The sequence below is a fragment of the Pectinophora gossypiella genome, chromosome 21 (assembly GCF_024362695.1).
Source record: "Pectinophora gossypiella chromosome 21, ilPecGoss1.1, whole genome shotgun sequence".
In the NCBI taxonomy this organism is placed as follows: domain Eukaryota; kingdom Metazoa; phylum Arthropoda; class Insecta; order Lepidoptera; family Gelechiidae; genus Pectinophora; species Pectinophora gossypiella.
The window spans coordinates 511,965-533,197 of record NC_065424.1 but is presented as its reverse complement, the minus strand read 5'-3'; the positions used below and the strand labels follow the sequence as shown (position 1 = coordinate 533,197).

General features: G+C 38.0%; 2 protein-coding genes across 6 annotated transcripts; one reads left to right on the top strand and one right to left on the bottom strand.

Moving 5' to 3' along the window:
* Positions 1 to 2,548: 2,548 nt before the first annotated feature.
* LOC126376892 (dolichol-phosphate mannosyltransferase subunit 1-like) lies at positions 2,549 to 10,593 on the bottom strand. The gene is made up of 5 exons (XM_050024453.1): positions 10,436 to 10,593; positions 10,139 to 10,349; positions 9,578 to 9,768; positions 3,726 to 3,809; positions 2,549 to 3,307 (listed from the first exon to the last, which is right to left on the bottom strand). The coding sequence occupies exons 1-5, from the start codon at positions 10,561 to 10,563 to the stop codon at positions 3,172 to 3,174; spliced, it is 750 nt and encodes a 249-aa protein (XP_049880410.1). The 5' UTR covers positions 10,564 to 10,593; the 3' UTR covers positions 2,549 to 3,171.
* An 813-nt stretch (positions 10,594 to 11,406) lies between these two features.
* LOC126376889 (NF-kappa-B inhibitor-interacting Ras-like protein) lies at positions 11,407 to 20,196 on the top strand. Of its 5 annotated transcripts, XM_050024447.1 has the most exons (4): positions 11,407 to 11,944; positions 12,577 to 12,705; positions 14,054 to 14,226; positions 14,587 to 20,196. In XM_050024447.1, the coding sequence occupies exons 1-4, from the start codon at positions 11,713 to 11,715 to the stop codon at positions 14,845 to 14,847; spliced, it is 795 nt and encodes a 264-aa protein (XP_049880404.1). In that variant the 5' UTR covers positions 11,407 to 11,712; the 3' UTR covers positions 14,848 to 20,196. The 5 variants fall into 5 exon arrangements, with proteins under 5 accessions (XP_049880404.1, XP_049880407.1, XP_049880406.1 ...); XM_050024450.1 differs by lacking the exon at positions 12,577 to 12,705 and having other exon boundaries at positions 11,408 to 11,932; XM_050024449.1 differs by lacking the exon at positions 12,577 to 12,705 and having other exon boundaries at positions 11,408 to 11,944; positions 14,057 to 14,226.
* The last annotated feature ends 1,037 nt before the right edge of the window (positions 20,197 to 21,233 follow it).

The window sequence follows — 21,233 nt, the reverse complement described above, 5'->3', positions numbered from 1 at the left end:
ATTGACATGACATATATAAACTGTATGGGACATACCTAATAGTCTACCATTTATGGTCAGTCACATCATCAGAGCAAGTCAACGCGTCTCAATGTTTGGATCTTGTAATTTAATTTAATATCCTAAGTAATACAGTTCATTCAATTGTTTGTGTGGGGTTTTATTACAATTACCAGCGCTCCCTACAATAACATAATATATAACATACTTATTTTTTTTGTGTTTTTCATGTAGTCTTATTTTTCTTTTTGATTCTTTTTTCATTCATTGTTTATTTTGTGTTATATTAATTTTTATATTGTTTTTTTTTCTCGTCATACAGCGCATTGGATTACACTGTAATGTTGTATGTACCTTTATAAATAAATAAATAAGCTCACTACAATATCCCAATTGGGGTAGTCAGATGTAAATCCATCGCAAGATGAACTAACTCCCACACCTCACCGAGCTTTCTGTTAGACCAAGGTGCTACGAGGTGAGCCGTATCACCGCCTATACCTAATGGTCGTGCGAACTGTGACAGTGAATAAAATAATAAGTATGAAGCGAAACACGTGAGAGGCGCGCGTGATAGAGTGAGAAACAGTGTGATGAGAGAGAGATGAGATGTAAAAGACGATATAATGACTATAAATTGAGAAGGGAATGTTAAGTTGGTTTCGACACATAGAGCAGATATACGAAAGCAGTAAATAAAGCGAAGGTTGGTGGTAGGGCTGGCAGAAGACTTAGGTATTATCACCAGCCCATTAACATCCCCACTGCTGGGGCACGGGCCTTCCCTATGGATGGATAGGGAGATCGATCGGGCCTTAACCACCACGCGGGTCCAGTGCGGATTGGTGGTTATTAACGACTGCTAATGCAGCCGGGACCAACGGTTTAACGTGCCTGGCAGAAGACTTAGAAGGACGTAAATTGACCAAATCGGAGATGTCCGTAGAAAACGTTCAGTACGATCTACTCTGAACCGGCGTGCGTATATGAAACGATTGATGAATGTGGAGGAAGCATGAAAAGTGTCAGGATCGAAGCAAATGGAATTCCATAGTCTCTGTTTACCCCAGTGGGAAATAAGCGTGAATTTATGTATGTGTATACTATGTATGTATGAAACGCTCGAGACGTCGTGTCTTTAAAAACAGGGGTTTGCTCGACTATTGATACACATTCGTAACGAACATAGAACAACAGACCTCCGCGGGTAGCGAATGATCACGTAATCTTCAGTGCGCCTTATATTTAAAACCCAGGTGTGTAAATAAACAATTTTATTAGTCACGGTCTTATTAACTATTTATTGATATTTGCGTCAGAAAAGACAAAACACCTGTAAGTCGTTTAACTTTAGGTAGTTTCAAAAATAGGAAAAATAGCTACGAGCCGTGGTAGCCCAGTTGTTAGAACGCTTGCCTCTCACTTTGAGATGTGACGTTACTATAGATGTAAGGCCGGTTTCATCATCATCATCAGCCCATTAACGTCTCCACTGCTGGGGCACGAGCCTTCCCCGGGCCCAGTGCGGATTGATGGTTATTAACGACTGCTAATGCAGCCGGGACCAACGGCTTAACGTGCCTTCCGAAGCACGGAGGAGCTCGAGATAAAAACTTTTTTTTGTGGTCACTCATCCTATGACCGGCCTTTGCGAAAGCTTCACTTCAACAATCGCAGACCGAGCGCGTTTACCGCTGCGCCACCGAGCTCCTCGTCGAAGGCCGGTTTGTTTATTTAAACCAATCCGTTTAAAACCGAAATCAACCATTTTTCTCGGTTTAAAACGGCTGCTGTTGATGACTATGTTTTTTTTATTATTTAAATTTTCTATAATAAGCTTATTATAAGATTACTCCACCGACAAGAGCGTAGCTCTTAAATAAAGAGATTATAAGATTAATGATTTACCTACTAAAAAGATAAAACTGCTACTTAACCTGGTTACCTGGAAGAAATTACCGCTTAGCAATAAGGCTGCCAGATTGTACTGTATCTTCCGTCCATGTGTGTAAAACTTGTTTTGTTTATTGTGTGAAATAAAGCAAATTTGTATTTGTATAAAAATTAAATGTGTTTTTATAGTTATTAAATCAAATGTACACCTACATCGATTTAAAAGATGTGTTGCTGTTGCAGTTTCTTGTCATTTCTTCTCCTCAGCCATAACACTTTGCGAAATGGCGTAGATTCAAATGTTACATTAACCTTCAACAAGAGTTTATCCATGATAATTACGTTAAATGAACGATTCTGATTTCATTTCAGAAGTTACGTGTGAATCTTTGGTTGACACTACTTGGCTGGACAGATGGGGAACGCTGAGGGCTCTCACCCGGTAAAAAATTTAAGCCGACAGGCCTGAGGATGTATCGTCGCCTGAGATTATATTTGAAAGAATTGGTCAACCCTAGTGGGCAGATAGCGATAAGCGCTGATATAAGAACGTCGACGTGGCCTTCCACCAACAGGTGTTCTATCAAATAAAAATCAATTTACTTAACAAAAAATATATATTATTTCGACAGAAAACAAGATTTCTCATTAAATAAAATTATATTAAAACTATTTGGATTGCAATATTTTTTTAAGGTTAATTATGCATTCAAGAAATAGATAAATGAAGTAATATTTATAACAAATATTATTGTTGGTACGGAATGTATTTAAGTGTTCCGTATTATTATGTCACAATATAAAAATAGTTATTTTTATTTAAATAAACGCCGACAATTTTACATATATTCTTAACCTTTGGCGAAACGAAAATTTACGTAGAGTAATAAAAACACATAAACATAGCATCACGCTTGTATCCCTGAAGGGGTAGGCAGAGGTTGTATAATACATTATACATCCACTCTTTGCCAGCTGTTTTTAAGTCCTATGTAATAGGGGCGAGCCTAATGCCACCAGGCACAAATCCTGGAAACCAAGTGATGCCAATTATGTATATGATTTCAAGCCAGTTCCCAAAGTTGAGACATTCCCAGAAATGCCATATAGCTGATAGTAATGTTAAAAATATTCCTTAAGTTTCAAACATACTATGAACTATGAATATAAGTATAAAAGGCATACATTATACCTTGCATTTAGAATATATTTTAACACATTTCAATTCATCATTGATTTGTGACTATTTAATATTTAATTTTCAACTTATAAAATTTATTATGTTGTTGCAAAGAGATAAAGGAGTGCTTTCGCAAACTGGAATATTTCCGATCCACCTAGCTTTGACTCGCCGTATACTCTGTCAACAAATGTGATCGGCACCTCTCCTATTGTGTACTCCAACTGCCTTGCTCTGAAACATAATGTGTTTATTTATTTATAGCCTAATATCTAATATATACAAGTTACATTTTAAAGTTTTTCCCTAAACTACAATAACCAAATCTGTGTATATACTTAACCTTTCGAACGCAGATCTCGACCAGACACAATGTAAAATCTATTGTGTCTGGTATCTCGGCATATGAGAGGTTAAAGACCGGTCAAAAGGTGACAAAAACACTTTCTTTTTTCCATTTAACTTATTTATGAATAAAGATAAATGAAATAATATATATATTATTATACATTTTCAAGTTTTTCTATGACGTCACAGGTTGCTTTTTCATATAAATTCCATAGTAATTTCATGTTTTGACGTTTAGTAAAAAGTAGCTTATTTGACTTGTTGGAAACTGGCCTATTAATAAACATAGGTAATACAAGCTCACCTTATAATCATCTCCATTTGAAAGACATAACCCTTGGACACACAACTGTCCACCAACTTTTGTAAAACATCCTTCTTGTACAACCTAGAATAGGAAAAATTAAATAATAAGATATTTTGTTTTTTTTTCGCGGCGAGGGTATTGGTTACTACACGTGCGGAAATTTTAAATTGACTTTTTTCACTAAAATTGGTTATTTCTCAAAGGAACTGTGTTGTTTTTGTGCTGTACTGTGCTGTTTTTGTGCTGTGCTGTGAGTATTTAGTGTTTTCTGTTGGTGATGGATGTGGAGGAGCCCCCAGATGGGGGCGGCGATTCTTCTGAGGAGGTGCGTAAGGGCATCAAACGTCCTAAGGATACATCAGGGGAGACTCCGCCTAAACGGGCTGGCGTACCTCCTGCGGCCTCAATCCAACATACTTTTACCCACCCAGATTTTGATCATGGGTCAAAATTAAAGTTCAGTGAACACGATGCTGCCCCATTTATAGTCCACGTATCTCGAGTTGAAGAGGATCCCTCAGCTGGTCTGACCATAAGGCTGCTTAAATTTGCGCAATTTCTATATAAAAAATCCGTTCAAGGAATTGCTAAGGATGGAATCAGGTCCGCCGGTCGCAACCGAGTCGTTGTTCAATTTGTTGATGCCAAATCCGCCAATGATTTTTTAGACAATTCATTGCTCTCCGAGAATAAGTATAAAGCAGTAATTCCGTCATACCACATTACCCGCATGGGTATAGTGAGGAACATTCCTATTGATTGGACCCTGGAAGAGCTTGTACTTGCCCTGGAATGCCCACCTGGTTGCCGGGTTGTTAAAGCGCGACGTTTGAATCGGAAGTCCGTGAAGGATGGACAAACAGAGTGGGTCCCGACCCAAACAGTTGTTCTAACATTCCTTTCGCAAACCCTCCCAGAGAGAGTATTTTGTTTCTACACCTCCCTGCCTGTAGGTATATATACTTTGCCTACTATCCAGTGCAACAATTGCTGCCGGTTTGGGCACATAAAGTCTCAGTGTCGATCAAAACCTAAATGCTTTAGGTGTACCCAGCCACACCCTGGAGAATCTTGCACAGTCCCAGACGAAAAAATTTCTTGTTTGTTTTGCTCTGGTTCTCATCTTGCTACATATGCAAATTGTCCCGAACACTTGCGACAGAAGTCTATAAAATTAGTTATGTCCGAGGAAAGTATTCCTTACTCAGAAGCCTCTCTTCGTTTCCGTCCGGTTCGTCGCACTTTTCGCGACACTGCTGCTGCAGAATCCACTCCTCCTCGCCCTCCTATGAGCCCCTTGTCTCCTACTTATCACGCCATTGAATCCCCTCCCTCCACTCCAAGATCAACTACATACAGGAAAACTGTGGTCCGCAACCGCTGGTCCCCGGCTCCTGTAATTAACGGGTATAATAAAGAATTTCATTCCCAAGCTACAGCCACCCCAAAGTCCAGTCAGCCTAATGGCTGTGCACTTATCAACTCGAATCCAGAAGTTTCCTTCACTGACGACGACATTGAATTAATGTGTAAATCATTAATTCACATTCTTTCTAGAAAGGTCAATCATTTACCGAACAATATCGCAGTAATGTTGCAACACTTAAGAACTCTCTTACCCTCTATTTCTTCCACTCAAAATGGCCACTCTTCTGCAGTGGAACAGCAAGAGCATTAATCATAAGAAACATGAAATTATCAGTTTAATAAACTCTTTTAAGCCTTCAATTCTAGCCATCTCGGAGACATGGTTGAAGCCGGGTTCTCGTTTTAGACTTCCAGGCTACTCATGTCTCAGAGATGATTGTGACAATGGGAAGGATGGTTGTGCTCTCATTGTCAAATCTTGTGTCACGTATTCCCTTATTTCTCTTCCTCCTCATTCACCCTCTTTTAATATTGTTGCTGTAAGAGCTTTGAATGTTTCTTTTGTCTCTGTATATGTTCCCTATGCTAGATCTCCTATTTTCAAAGAAATTGATTCAATTCTTTCCAACTTGCCCCCTCCCCTGGTTGTGGTGGGAGACTTTAACTCTCATCATACAATGTGGGGTTCTAGATCCTGTGACTCATTAAGTTTTTCTCTTCTCGACGTGATGGACAATAATGACCTATGTCTTCTCAATGATGGGTCTCCGACTAGGAGAACTTCCCCTCTTCAGAACCCAAGTTGTGTTGACTTGTCCTTTGCATCCCCTTCTCTTGTTCCTGGAACTTCTTGGAGAATCCTTTCTTGTTCTCATGGTAGTGATCATCTTCCAATCATTATTTCTTTCCCTCATTGTGTCTCTATATCTCCCTCTCCTGTGCCTCCTCTCCTAAAGTACCGCCTTTCGAAGGCAAATTGGCCAGAATTCTTGTCCTCTGTTAAACTTGGCACGGATTTGATGCCAGAAGTATCAGAACTAAATTATATCCAGCTCTATTTTGATTTTATTAATATATTACTTACTAGTGCTAATTCCTCAGTCCCTATTAAGAAAGCTCCAAAAGATTATCTCCCCTCTCCACCCTGGTGGGATTCAGATTGCACAGAACTTATCATAAAACGGGATGAATCTGAGGAGTTATTCTTAAATCAACCGTCTTACGAAAATTATATGTCTTTACAAAGAGCTAATGCTATAACTAAGAGAGAGTTCTCGCGAAAAAAACATGGGGGATGGAGAAGCTTTTGTGAAGGCTTATCTCCGCGATCTCCTCTTTCCTTGGTTTGGAGAAATATGAACAAATTCCGTGGTTCTTTTTCTAATCATTCTCCCTCCTCCAACGACTGCTCTTCTTGGTTGGATGACTTTTTAGACCATTTAGCTCCCTCATATGTACCTTCAGAAGACTCTTTTCCATGTTTTGCTTCTATCTCTTCTTCTGATCCCTTGGATAATCCTTTCTCTTTTTCTGAACTTTCTTCTGTATTAAAACACCTTTCTGATTCTACCCCTGGTGTGGATGGTATTCCATACTCTTTCATTATTAAAATATCTGACTCTTCTAAAAAAGTTCTTCTTTCAATTTTTAATAAAATTTTCGAGACAGGAATTATTCCTGATACTTGGAAGCAACAAATTATTGTGCCAATTTTAAAGCCTGGCAAGGATCCCAAGGTTGGTTCATCATATAGACCTATCGCTCTGTCTTCCGTGCTCTCAAAGATCATGGAACATCTCGTCAAAAACAGGTTAGAATGGATATTAGAAAATAGAGGTATTTTATCTAAAACACAATTCGGTTTCCGTAGGGGATCTGGAACTCTGGACAATCTGAGTATCTTTTCGACCGAGGTTCATTTAGCCTTTTCTAGAGGACAGCACCTAGTTGGTGTTTTTTTGGACATTTCATCAGCCTACGACAACGTTCTTCTCCCGCTACTCAGGCAAAAAATGCTCAATCTGAGTATTCCAGCGAGGATGGTGAACTTTATTTGCAATCTTTTCATGGCCCGTTCCATTTTTGTCCGCATCCAAGGTGAACTGTTACCCTCTAGAACTGTTTGGAAGGGTTTGCCTCAGGGTTCAGTCCTGAGCCCTATATTGTACAGTTTATATACATCTGACTTGGACAAATCAGTGGACTGTTTTTGTAGCATACTTCAATATGCAGATGATATAGCCCTCTATTATGCTTCGGATAACATTTCAGAATGTTCGGTTCGCTTAAATGCTGCCATCCGCTATCTCAATGAATGGCTTTCATTACATGGCCTTACTCTTTCAGCATCTAAGAGCTCTGTTGTGGTGTTTTCAAGAAAGAGAGATATTCCTTTTATTGATATTGTTCTGGAGGAAGAAAGCATTCCTGTCTCAGATAATGTTAAATTTCTGGGCTTATATTTTGACTCCCGGCTTTCTGGTGTCGAACATCTAAATTATATTAAAAATAAATGCGAGAAAGGTGTAAATATTCTTCGGGCCCTTTCTGGAGTCTGGTGGGGATCTCACCCATATACCCAGAAATTGTTATATAATGCTGTAATACGCAGTCACTTTGATTATAGTTCTTTCTTACTTGAACCTTGTAATAAGAAAGCCCTTGCTTGTTGGGATAAGATTCAAGCCAAGTGCCTACGAATTATTTCCGGAGCGATGAAATCCTCTCCTATCAATGCCCTTCAGGTAGAGTGTCTTGACCCTCCACTGCTTCTCCGTAGACAGTACTTATGTGACAGATTCTTCTTCAAAATTGCCCAAAATTCTTCCCATCCTCTAATTTCTTGTCTCACACAACTATCTAATCTTATTTGCTCTTCCAGGTATTGGTCTCATAAACAATCTCCATGTCTGTATAATAGTTTTAAAAAATTTAATGAAGGTCCAAAAATGTTCCAATCTTCCTCCAACCCCATGTTTGGTTTTGATTATGAGGCTTTAATCTTTCAACCTCAAATCATTCTGAACATTGGTATTGTCAAGGGAGACCCTGCTGCAAATGTACAGTTTAATAAAATTGTAGAGGATAAATGGAAAGGGTGGCTTACAATATTCACCGATGCTTCTAAGGAGTCTGAAGAAGAATGTGTAGGCTCAGCAGTATGGGTCCCTCAGTGGAAATCCTATTTAAGCATTAAATCCCCACCAAAAACTTCCGTATTCACCGGTGAAGCAATTGCGATTTATGAAGCAGTAGTCATGGTTAAATCTCATCAGCTCAATCGAACTGTTATCTTTTCCGATTCTCGTAGTTGCCTTGAGGACATTATGAAATTTCCATTCCGTTCAAAAGAATTACTTCCAATTAATTTGAAAACTCGTGAAGCATTATACAATTGTCATGCACTAGGTATTGAAGTGGTCCTTGCTTGGATACCTGGGCACTCTGGGATAAAAGGGAATGAACAGGCGGATTTATGTGCCAAGTGGGCCATTCGCTCCAGCGGTGAGTCGTACGATTTTTGTTATGCCCAAGATTTACGCTCCCGTGCCAAATCCGACCTCTCCGAGCAATGGAATGTCACATGGAATACTTCTCGACTTCGTAAGGGAAAATACTATGGCGAACTACAACCTGATATCCCAGTTAAACCTTGGTTTTTTAAGTTCCGCGAAGCAAGTAAACGCACTACTTCTACTATTATTCGTTTGCGACTTGGTCACAACTGTTCTCCATCTTTTTTGGCCAAGATAAGGGTGCGGGACCACTCATTGTGCGAATGTGGATATGAAGAGGGTACCATTGATCACATTTTTTTCAATTGTCATAAATACCCTCTTTCTCTGTATGATTTCTTGCCCAACTTTATCCCTCGCCCTACTAATATGTATAGTGTATTATCTTATGTAGATTCCCCTTTTATAGATATTTTAGTTAAGTACATTGAAACTTTTAATATTAAACTTTAGTAATTGTTATTTATTTTATAATATGTAGTATAATAATTACTATATCTACTAACTAATGTGCTTATGTCTGTTTGTTCCTAGGTTACACAACCGATCATTTGGCCTAAACTTCTGGAGCTCCTGTACACTGAAAATGTGTATTTCCCAACCCTGACGCTGGCAAAATTGTCCCTGTTGACAGAAGCCATTTAGGAGAGAAAAAAAAAAAAAAAATAAGATATTTAGGTTAAAGTAGCCACTTGGATTACAAGCATAAAACAAGACTACAGAATTAAAAAAAATTAAGAAGCAGCTGCCACTCTGTCCTTAACCAAATCAATATACAAAATTTCTATATGGGAATCAGATAAAGTACAATGTAAAGATTAGACAGATTTAAATAAGGCCTCCCAAATTGTACTGTATTCATGTGTTATGTCTGATTGTTGAAATTTAGTTCTGTGCAATAAATTATATTTGATTTGATTTAAAAATATGTACAGTACGTCAGTCAGTACTTTCAAAAAACTTTACCTAAAAGAGCCAGTAAGATCTGAAGCGCCTGGTCTAAGCAACGTCTGAGTAACAAAGTTGGCCCCTCTAGATATGAGCTTTCGTTTGAAGTCCCAACCGTGGACGCCACCTCCATCCTTGTATCGCGTACCTGACACCACATCATAGTCATGCTTACGTTGCAGTTCTATGAACTGTGGGATGAATTTTGGCTGAAAATATTTAGAAAAATCACACTGTAGAATGCTTAATGTAAAGAGGACACTGTGATTTTAAATTATTTACCAGCTGGGTCTGCATGATAACGACGTGACGCGCGAATTATATCGAGGGCTTCGACCAATAAACGATACAAATTCCATCTACATAGAGTCTATGTGTCTATGTCATAGACGGACGTCAATCGACTATTGGTCGAAGGCTTCGATGTAATTCGCGCCGCGCTCAGCGCGGTTGCCGTGCAGAGCCTGCAAAGACACCATAATGACAAGATTACAGTGCATTGCCCGTATTGATGGTGCAGCAAACTAGCAGGTTTGATGACATTGTTATAATGTCTAGTATAATACTTTTAGGACTCACATGATGGCTCAAGTCAGCGTCCATGATAACAACGAAGTTGCCGGTTGCATGCTTTATGCCATGAATGTATGCAGTACCCAAACCTAACTTCTTTTCTCGGGGACGTAACACGATTTTACTTGATCCGTATAACTCTTGTAACTGTTTTGCAATGTCCAAAGTTCCATCCGGACTACCATCGTCGATAATTATGACCTCATAATCATATCCACTGTAGACAAACCAAGAAAACACTAGAAATGATAAGCCCATTTTTGTTTCACGAAAAGTTCATGATAAATAAGTGTGTAGTCTTACCAATTATCTAGATATTTGACAATAAGCCAAATAATAATCGGAAGATTCTCTCTTTCGTTGTATGTTGGCAGTAATATCGAATATTTATCACTCTTCATGATTTCAGAATCTAACGCTGAAGTCGCCATGCTGTCAACTTTTTGTCAAAAACCAAGTCAAAAATCAAAAACAAAACAATTTTTTTTTTTTTTTGTTTTTGTTTTCCCCGAAGGGTAAGGCAAAGGGAACTATGCCCATACAGCCATGTCTGACGTATTTTTTTTCTTGATGATTAATGAAATGATGAAAGGTGATGATGATGAAACCTAAGCCCCCACCCTCGGAGTAGACTCCTACTCCGAACCCCAAACGAATTAACTCAAAAGTCCGCATAAACTTTTGAGTTATGAAGCGGCTTCCTGACACGAAGCGAAAATAGGCAGATACACTTTGTTTATTGAATACTCCAATATAATAACACTCGCGAATGTCTTCCGACTAACTTAATGCGATCATTAACCACAAAACACCACTTCGTATTAATTATTTAGATTATTCAATGAAGAAAGCAACTGTCCCGTTCCCGTTTCCCGCCAAAAAGCCCAAAAACAAAACAAACTGACTGAATGATTATGAATGAGTTTATTGCAATGAAACAAGACCAAAAAAATCAAGTCATAAAAAACAGCAACACAGGCTCTTGCTTGATGAAAAATATTATAACGTGATTGGGGTAAATCTTTGAACATCGGTGACCAAGACCGGCGGTCAATCCCATAAATCCCATTACATTTATATTATAGATATTTTTGCATTCTCTTTCTCTTTTATCTGAGTCTTTTATACCTACCCGATTTTGTTTGCGTTTTGATTTTGCAGTCGGACAGACAGACCAGACCGAACTCAGATTTTGACATTTCCAAATTTATTCATTCGTTCTTCCTCAAAAAAAAATCCTTCGTTCTTCTGTTTGTATACTTTGTATTTTTTCTTACTCTTTGGTTGCTACTTGTTTGGTGTTGTTCGTTGTGTTCGGTCGCGTCCTGTAATGTTATGTTGTCTAAAATCTAAAAAAGAAAATTTAAATCGCTACTACTTGACTACTTGTTGGTACTTTATTAGTGTGAATTCTGAATATTGACAGAAAGATGTACCTTTTTTATTAAGTTCGCAGTTAGAACGCATTTGTTTAGCAACCATGTGAAAAGATCCAGCAGTCGCAGTTGATCAGGAAGACAGCTTTCTACGGATTCTCACTTTCCGAATTTCTACCACGATTCTTCTTAAATGAAGTACCTATGTTTAAAATGGGTAAAACAAGCAAAGTGGTTATATGTGGAATGAAAGGCGTGGGAAAGACGGCCGTTTTGGAGCAATTGATATATGGGAATGTGAATCAGAAGTCATGTTTTTACCCTACTATTGAAGACATCTACGTGGCAAACATCGAGACCGACAGAGGAACGAAGGAGCGCGTTTGTTTTTACGACACGGCGGGCTTGGAGCCCCCGCTATCAGGCGAGTTGAAAGGTTTTAGTACAATTTTCAATACAGTTTAGCTTCAATGAGCACTGCTGACGCTATATTTTGATGCACAGGTTTCGGATGTTTTTATTACCTATACGCTCTATTACACTACAGGATTTTTCGACCCTGAAGTGTCTGATAGGTATAGTTAGGTATATTTCGGTATGGCGAAATCGGGTCCTTGCATTCCTCTTTCACTGTCCTGACCGGAGACATTGTATGATGTAATTAAGATTCGTTCTTCATTATGAATCATTTCTTTCGACTCTTTTTACCTTTGATGGGTTTGCTCTTGGCCTCAGACTTGCCCGAAGGCATTGGCCTCAGATGGAGCAAGCTCGCCCAGAAGGTGCTTGTTCACTCTGCCCTTGAAAGCACCCGGGTTATATGCATTCGGAAATACAGAAGACAGCAGAGAATTCCACTCAACCTAGTGATGCAATAAAAAATATCTTATTAATAAAATATCTGTTCCAATGTGTCACATTGAGTCAGGGCACCCAACAAGTTGGATAGATTTTTTAAAAGTTTAGATCCTGTGGATTACCCATGTTGACACACTAACAGATCTGTCTATGTGACCTACAAAGAAAGACCTGTTTGATCCAACTTGTTGGGTGCCCTGAACTTTGTAGGTTACAAAGAAAGGCTTCTTTATTCAACTTACATAAATAGCCTATATACGTCCCACTGCTGGGCACAGGCCTCCCCTCAATCAACCGGAGGGGGTGTGGAGCATACTCCACCACGCTGCTCCGCTGCAGGTTGGTGGATGGATTTATTCAACTTAACTACATTAATTCATCTTAACTATAAGCACATGTACATACCTACATATTCAAATTCAGAGATATCTTTATTCAGTAGGTAACATACTAAGTTACACTTTGAATCGTCAATTTTTACATAATAAATGTCTCATCCGGTGAAAACTACTTCAGCTTCTCACAACCTATCTACAATTCTATTGTAATTCATGCTTAAAATATTGATGCTTCTATTAATTAAAGTACCTATTGTATCTATCAGTTTTCAATGCAAAAGGAGGCCACTTAAACATTCAAATTAACTCCAAGAACTCCACTCTTGGAGCAGTTATTCTGTTTGATAGATTATTTATTTAGTTGCAAACACATTTATATTCAATTTAAACATCTGTAACAAAGTGAAGACTATACAGTGACACCATACTGAAAACAGAGGGATGATTCAGACAGTGATTCTGAATTAATATCAAGTGGAATTTTTCATTAGATATTGAAAATAATTTTGCAGTTGCATACCTACCTACATCTGCAACTGCAAAATTCCAGTTGATATTAACTAAGGATCGTGAGCTAAACCCTTCAGTATTTGTTATAGTGCCAATTACACCTGTTTATAATTTCACCATACCTAGTGCAATCTTGATACACCACATTCATTTCACATGTTGAATAAGTACCTACTTACTATTGTTTCCTAAAGTGGTCATTAGACTACCTACTCAATCCATCCTGCAGAATGCATCAAGGTCACTGGCTCGGTGATTGGGATTATGTAGTCTAATTACAAATTGGTGGGCGTAACCATATACCTATGGTATAAGAAGGCCAGCCCGGTCTGCATGACAACCGTGCCGCGCGTGGCGCGAATTATATTGAGCGCTACGACCAATAAATGATACGAATGCTATCTACGTACTTTTAACTTAGTTTTATTGATATTTAGGTATATGTATACATATTTGACAAGTAATATTAATTAAATACATCAGTCAGTAATTCACTTAATTTTCAATGATAAAATTTTCGTCCTTGGAATGTTGGAGATACAATTGGATGGTAACACTTACGTCATCAATGGGCTAGCAATGGCGGCCGTCATAAGATTGAGCATACCTCGTTTCTTAAACCATGGTAATTACGATGTAGAGTAGAGACATCGCTGAGCCGTTGACCTTGACGCATCAGACAGGATGGATGGATTAGGTAGTCAAATAACCGCTTAAAGAAGATGTATTGGATCATGGTATATTTGCGTAAACCAATCTATTCCTAACTCACTAGCTACATTGCACTAATTATACACACACTATAAAAAAGGCAACCTAAGATTTGGTGTTACCTTCAGCAGGACCACCACAGTCTCCAACAATGCAACTGACTGCAAATCAGGTGCTCCAGAGACACTACATAGGATTTGCTGAAGGTTTTGTGATGGTATATGATACTACACGGCCGGAGTCTCTCGATGTTCTCATGTATTTGAAGAAGGACATAGACAGAAATAAGGATAAGAAAGAGGTATATATTTTTTTTCTGTATTGATTTTAATGTAATCAGATAATATTACATATCCCTGAGGGAATATGCTAACTCCTATGTAATAGGGTGCGAGCCTATTGATGGTAACCACGCACAAATCCTGGAAACCATATGATATCAATTAGGTATTTATCCAAAAATGAATTCAAACTCATGAACTGGAATTCTGTGGTTTAGAACCTGAGCCGGGATTCTAATTCGTGTCACTGCAACGTAAGCCACGCTTTCTCCAAACAGGGCTATAACAGATTTTTTATCATTCGCACCATTTTAGGTGCTTTCAGGAACCCCTACTGCTGTAGGCGAGGCGACAAGAATAAAACCGATGTATATTTTCAGGTGGTGATGATGGTGTTAGGCAACCGCACCGGTCCGGATGATCTCAATAGCCTGGAAAACACGTGCTCGAAGGCAGCTAATTGGTGCGCGCGAGAGAAGGTGCGCCATTTTGAAGTAACCGCCATGGACCGCGCCTCGCTCTATGAGCCATTCATCTTCATGACTTCGAAACTCAACCCAGTGCAGAATAAGACTGCCTTCCCTCAGCTAAGTACCCTCAGCAAGCTTACTCAGAAGAACAATAGGAGTGACGCCATGTAACGGTGCGTTTTCAATCTATGCCCTTTCTGCTACCAGCCGTGATTGGCCGATTTCAATAGTGCGAACGGAAGCGATGCTGCGTTTAGTATTTTGAATTCAAACCACCTATTATAGGTTTTTAATATTCCAAATTTAAAATAGTTGAACAAAATGTCGGAGGTTATTTTGTTTCTTTTTGATGAGAAGTGTATGTATGTATTACAATAATGGGCTTATCTCTCTAAAAGACATCTATCCCAGCAAACCTAACGTAGCTATCAGCGACAGTATCCATAGTGTTGCAAGTCCATTCCATTATGAAATCTGATAAAATCGGAAGTAACGCAATCTAAGTCATATTTTTGTAGTAACAATCATCGGTTTCCGTTGGCACGACTATGAAACGGCCAGTTTTAATAATTTTTATTATTTATTATGGGCCCAACACATCCATGGGTGTAGGTATAAAATGTATGGCGAAGTCGTGGCCCCGCCCACCGATGAACTATTCACTGTCCGATCCCGACATATCGGACCTGGGGTCTGTTTAATAAAACTTACAATTGTAAATTACAATGACAATTTGATGTACATTGCGGAGTGTGTGATCACGAATATTTTAAGTTTTATTAAACAGGCCCCCTGATGGTGAATGTAATAAGCCCTTTAACACGTTCACTGTGTATGAACCGCATATGAGGCAATACATTTGAAACTCGATATGTGCATATTCCATATGTGGGACACATTTTTTTCTTGCCATAGTGTGGCTATGTACATAAATTCCATTGTGTTTATCGAAAAATAACATTGCACGTGAGGTGTTGATATCTAATTTTCAGTTACACAGTGAACGTGTTAAGCGACAAGGTGTGGCGGCCAGGCAGTTAAAAATACATAGTAAGCGGTTATTAGACTACCGAATCCCTCTAGACCGATGCGTCAAGGTTACAAACCAGCACATCGAGATCGGGATACCTATTAACCGCGTCATTAGTTATTATTTCTAGATAAAAAATGCGCTTTAACACGTACTTATCATACTAGTTATTTATGTAAGATATCTGAAATCTCATTAGTTTTATTTTAAAGCCAGGCCAACGGCTTAGCGTGCCTTTCTAATCAAGGTACCAGTCCTAACCAAACTAGGGGCAGTCACATAAAGTAATAATTGACTGTGCCCTCTCTGGGAATCGAACCGAGGGCTTGAAGATTGAGAGAGCTCTGATTATTAGACCACGAAATTCATCAAATAAATGTAGTACCTATAAATTCATTGAATATTCATCTCATCAAATGAAATGGTTTGGGCATAGATTAAACAAATTGAATCTATTGTATGCATATTTAATATTGTTGGTAATCTCTACCACTAGTGTTTTATTATATTAATTTATTATAAATGTACTTAATATGCTTGCTAGTTAACAAAATTTTATACCTATTTGTATATTAAGGTCGATCAATAAATCAATACACAGACGTGATACCGGAAGCGTTTCGGCCGGATTCTTTAAGTATTTTCGAAATTTAAACTGTCTAAAATGTAAGGTATTTTATCGTTCCCAAAGTTGTCTGAGCTACGACTCATCTATTACATTTAAGAACTCGGGACCCACCTCTAGGAAAATTAAATCTTCAAATAATACGGTCGCACGGTTATCGGCCTTGACAGGGCCCATTCGATATTCCCTCGCGGCCCACCAGTGGCTCACGACCTGTAGTTTGAGAAACCCTGCCCTACACCAAATTCGGTTTAGGTATTAAGTTAGGAAGCTCTAAAAATTACCAATTTCCGCCCCTGAACGCTCCCAGTATCGTCTCAGTGTGTGAAGACTAATTTATTATATTTCGAATAGGAAGTTATAAAATCTAGAAAGAAATAATATTTATATGTAAGTAGCAAATCAACAAAATATATGAATAAGAATAAAATAATTTTATTGCCAGTAACAATTTACATTTGCTATAAGAACTAGGTAATTATGAATATTACTAATACGGGCAAAAGGAAATGGCTCAGCTTGTGCTGCGATGGAGCCATGCTATGGCGTCATCCAGCGCTGGTTTTCAGTCATTTCCTCTTCCTGGGATATTGTGCGGAAGTAATTGTCAACGAGGGCTAGAGGACATTAAATAGAAATATATGAATAGTGATAGCCTTTATCACAATCAGTATTAAATCACCCCAGCCAATCAGCCTGGAGTGTTGATCATTCAAATAAAAATTGCCCTTATTATCTATTAGTATTAAAATTTTCATAAGTCCCTCAATCAGCGGGTTAAACTATCATTCTCCCGTCAGTCTGAGTAGACTGATGAAATCCAATATTTGTAGCCTGGCCCATGACCGCTGGCGAAAGGTTGTGGTCAGATGGTATTTTTACCGACTTCAAAAAAGGAGGAGGTTCTCAATTCGACCGTATATTTTTTTTTTTTTTTATGTTTGTTCGGGCATATCTTCGTCGTATATGAACCGATTTTGATAATTCTTTTTTTGTTTGAAAGGAGATATACCCAAGGGGGTCCCATGTCAAGGAAGTCAGGATCTGATGATGGAAGACCAGAGAAATCGAGGGGAATTTTCAAAAATCGTAGGAGCGACTAGTGCGTTTGTAAAGCCATATTGATCGGATCGATCTTTAGGCTTCGGGAAAACTTCCCGGCCTTCGAAAACTGGTCAGCATCAGGGAGATACCCTATGGCCTGGCAAAACTATACAACCTGGAGCAATTTTTCTTTCACGAAACGTATTTAAATCTTGATCAAATCCAATCGCCGGTGCAAAAAAACAAAATGGCGGAAAAAAAAGATGGCCGCCATACAAAATTTTGTCGATTTTGGAAGAAGCCCGTTTGGGTAAAAATAATGTATGGGGCGCTTACTCAAAACGTCATGTAGAGTACGGAAATACTTTCTGATCACCAAAAACTGCTCCGCATCAGAGAGATACTCTACGGCCTGGCAAAACTATCGCACGTGAACCAATATTTCTTTGAGAGCACTTATTTAAATCTTGGTCAAATTCCATAGCGCGTAAAAAAAAACAAAATGGCGGAAAAACAAGATGGCCGCCATACACAATTTTGTTTTTTCAGAAAATGTCTCGGGATATAAAATATATATCGGGGTTGTGGTCGGATCGTCATGTTAAGTATGGAAATACTTCCCGATTTTCGAAAACTGCTCCGCATCAGGGTGACACCCTACGGCCTGGCGAAACTATCACACCTGAACCAATTTTTCTTTCACGAAACCTATTTAAATATTGGTCGAATTTAATGGCCGGTGAAAAAAATACAAAATGGCGAAAAAACAAGATGGCCGCCATACAAAATTTTGTTTTTCCAGAAAATGTCTTGGGGGTAAAAATTATGTATAGGCGTGTGATCGGAACGTCATCTTTGAAAACTGCTCCCAATCAGGGAGACATCCTACGGCCTGGCAAACCTATTGCACCTGGATTTTGTTTGTTTCCACGACACCCATTTAAATCTTGGTCAAATTCTGTCGCCGGTGAAAAAGAACAAAGTGGCGGAAAAACAAGATGGCCGCCATACGAAGAGGGACAGTTTCGAATAAACAGGACACGCGAGCTGCTTTAGCAGCGAGCGAACCACGCGAAATCTACTGTATCTATATGTATGCGTGAGTGTGTATGATAGCAGCTTCCACTGACAACCACATGTGTGTATGTACACATACACATGTGTGTGTGCGCGCGTGTGTGTGTGTGTGTGTGTGTGTGTGTGTGTGTGTGTGCGTGTGTCTGTGTGTGTGCGTGTGTACGTGCGCGTGTGCTCGTGTGCGTTAGCGCGTGTGTGAGTGTGTGTGTGTAAACATGTTCATCAATAATAATTGTGATCACTACTAATAATATATTATATTATTATATATGAATATAAATCAGAAAATCTGTCTGTCTGCATCCTTGCTCGGTCTAACCATCACTTAAAATCGTAAAATAAAATAAAATTTTTAACAAAAAAAAACCGACTTCAAACGCAAAACTAAAAAGCAATAAATAAATTTACTTCGCACAAAGTAATTAGTACGTATTTTCAATTAGTTAATTATTTTATAATTCTGAAGTCGGTGCCAAGTAAATGCTACAACAACCCTACTACAATATCAAATTACTATGTACACACAATATTGTTTAATACCTATATCAAAGCAATTACAAAACAATGTCAAACAAAAAATTACAAAACAATCAGTATTGAAAAATATATGAATCGGTACTTCGTTGTAGCATTTCCTTGGCACCGGCTTCAGAATTATAAAATAATTAACTAATTGAAAATACGTACTAATTACTTTGTGCGAAGTAAATTTATTTATTGCTTTTTAGTTTTGCGTTTGAAGTCGGTTTTTTTTTGTTAAAAATTTTATTTTGCGTTTTGTGTTAGTAGATTTAGAGTTTAGTGCAATATTATATGACAACTAGTGTAATAAATTTTGTAGGTAAATTCAAGGTTAAAAACCTTATCTTTATTGAAATAAGAGTTCAAAACACTTGTCTTTTTGTGCTGTAATAGCTTAATTTTGTTTTTTTAATAAATTTATGTATCTATAGGTAAAAAATAGTCATCATTCATACTTAGTAAACTATTTTGCACCGACCAATATGTGATTAATGTTAGATAAGAAAAAAAGCAAGTCCGTTATTTTAATTTTTTTCGGAGTGCTTGTATGATCTAACAAAAAAAATTGTGTGAGGATAGTTACCAGCACTTTCGCAATGACAAGCTCTCTCCTCGCCAGTCATCCCGTGACCACGGTCGTGTCAACGCGGCTCAAACGTTGCAACGTTTAAAAAAAAACAACGTTTAAAATAAATAAATAATTAATTAGTTAAAATAAATAAATAAAATAATTAGTAATTATTTTTACCTTATTTATCATTTACAATCGACCCGTTTAAAATAGTTTACTGGGTAAAAATTGTGATTCCCATTGCAAATCTACATTTCCACCGTGGATATTATGGTGCCATGTCAGCCCAGTAGGTATGTATTTTGCCGCCCAGACAGCATTCTCACCGTAAATCACGCCGGTCATCTTCTTGGTCTCTACTTGGTCTGTGCCGTAAACATATTATTTTATACCAGCTAGTAATGTTTTTTTTTGTCTTTTTACACCGCACAGGTAGGGCAAGTGTTTTAAACTCACCGCATTACAATATAGCTTTAATGTAAAGGACCATGCGTCAATTTGGATCATAAATCTTCGAAAAGACTTGTGATCGAACTACCCACGGTCCTTTAATATGTACCTATACTTGAGAATAATTTATTTTCTGTAATTGACTGATTAAAATAATTCACCGTTCTAAACGGTCAACATAAATATTGTTTGTTTCAGTAAGCCTGTTTTCAACTGTTTATTTTTTTATGATTTTATAATGGATTGTTTTATTGTATTTATATAGTATGTGGGTGGCATCACCTGAAGTATTCATGTGTAATGTAATTGTAAACATTTCAGGGGGGTTAAATATGTCATATCGAAACAATTCATCTAAGAAAGCCTATTGCTATTTGACACGCGCGCACTTGCTTATATGCGCAAATGTCAAATTACAATATTGCTTTTTAAATGAATTGATTCAATGTGGTCTTTTTAACCCCAAAAATTCGAGGATCGGGGAGACGTCTGAGTCAAGGGTAATTTTAAAATACTAATCTAGACCTATTAGTCAGTCTAAAGTGATTTAAAATATTTGATTGCCTTAAAATTACATACCATCACCGTGTAATTAATTGTTTATTGTTGACGTCGTCGCGGTTAAAGTTTTCCATATAAATTGTATGGAAAATGTTAACTTTGACATTTCATTAAAAATAAGTATTTCATTTGACTAGGAGGTTGTAGCCAGGGGTTCCCAAACTTTTGAGATAAGGGAACACCCTTAATATTTTTGTCTGAATTAATCTTTGGTTGAACATGGTCTCTGGTTTGTACGAATAGTTTTGTAGTATCTGTTGTCACCTTTAAATATCGACTAATCGTATACCTTTCTCCATTTTCTCCGTTGGTTTCAAAGCAAAATGTTCGCAATCTGTACACGCTTTTGTGACCTATGTCAGTTTTGGATCAGTCTGGTTTAGTCCACGTTCTTTAAGTCTAACAGGTCGTGTTAGGAAAAAGTCCCGGGAATTTCCGGATTTTTTTTGCTTGATTGTTACTTGGGTATTAATTGAATATGTCCTCTGGTCTGTACGAATAGATTTCTAGTTTCTCTTGTCTTTGAATATCAACTAAGGTACCTTCTTAAAATACAACTTTTTGAAACACAACATTAACTCTGTAACTTCTGTAGACTGGCCTTTGATGTTTGTTTCTTTACTGGAATTTTCACTGCCACTTTACGGCTTTAATTAAATTCCGCAACATTTTTGCAA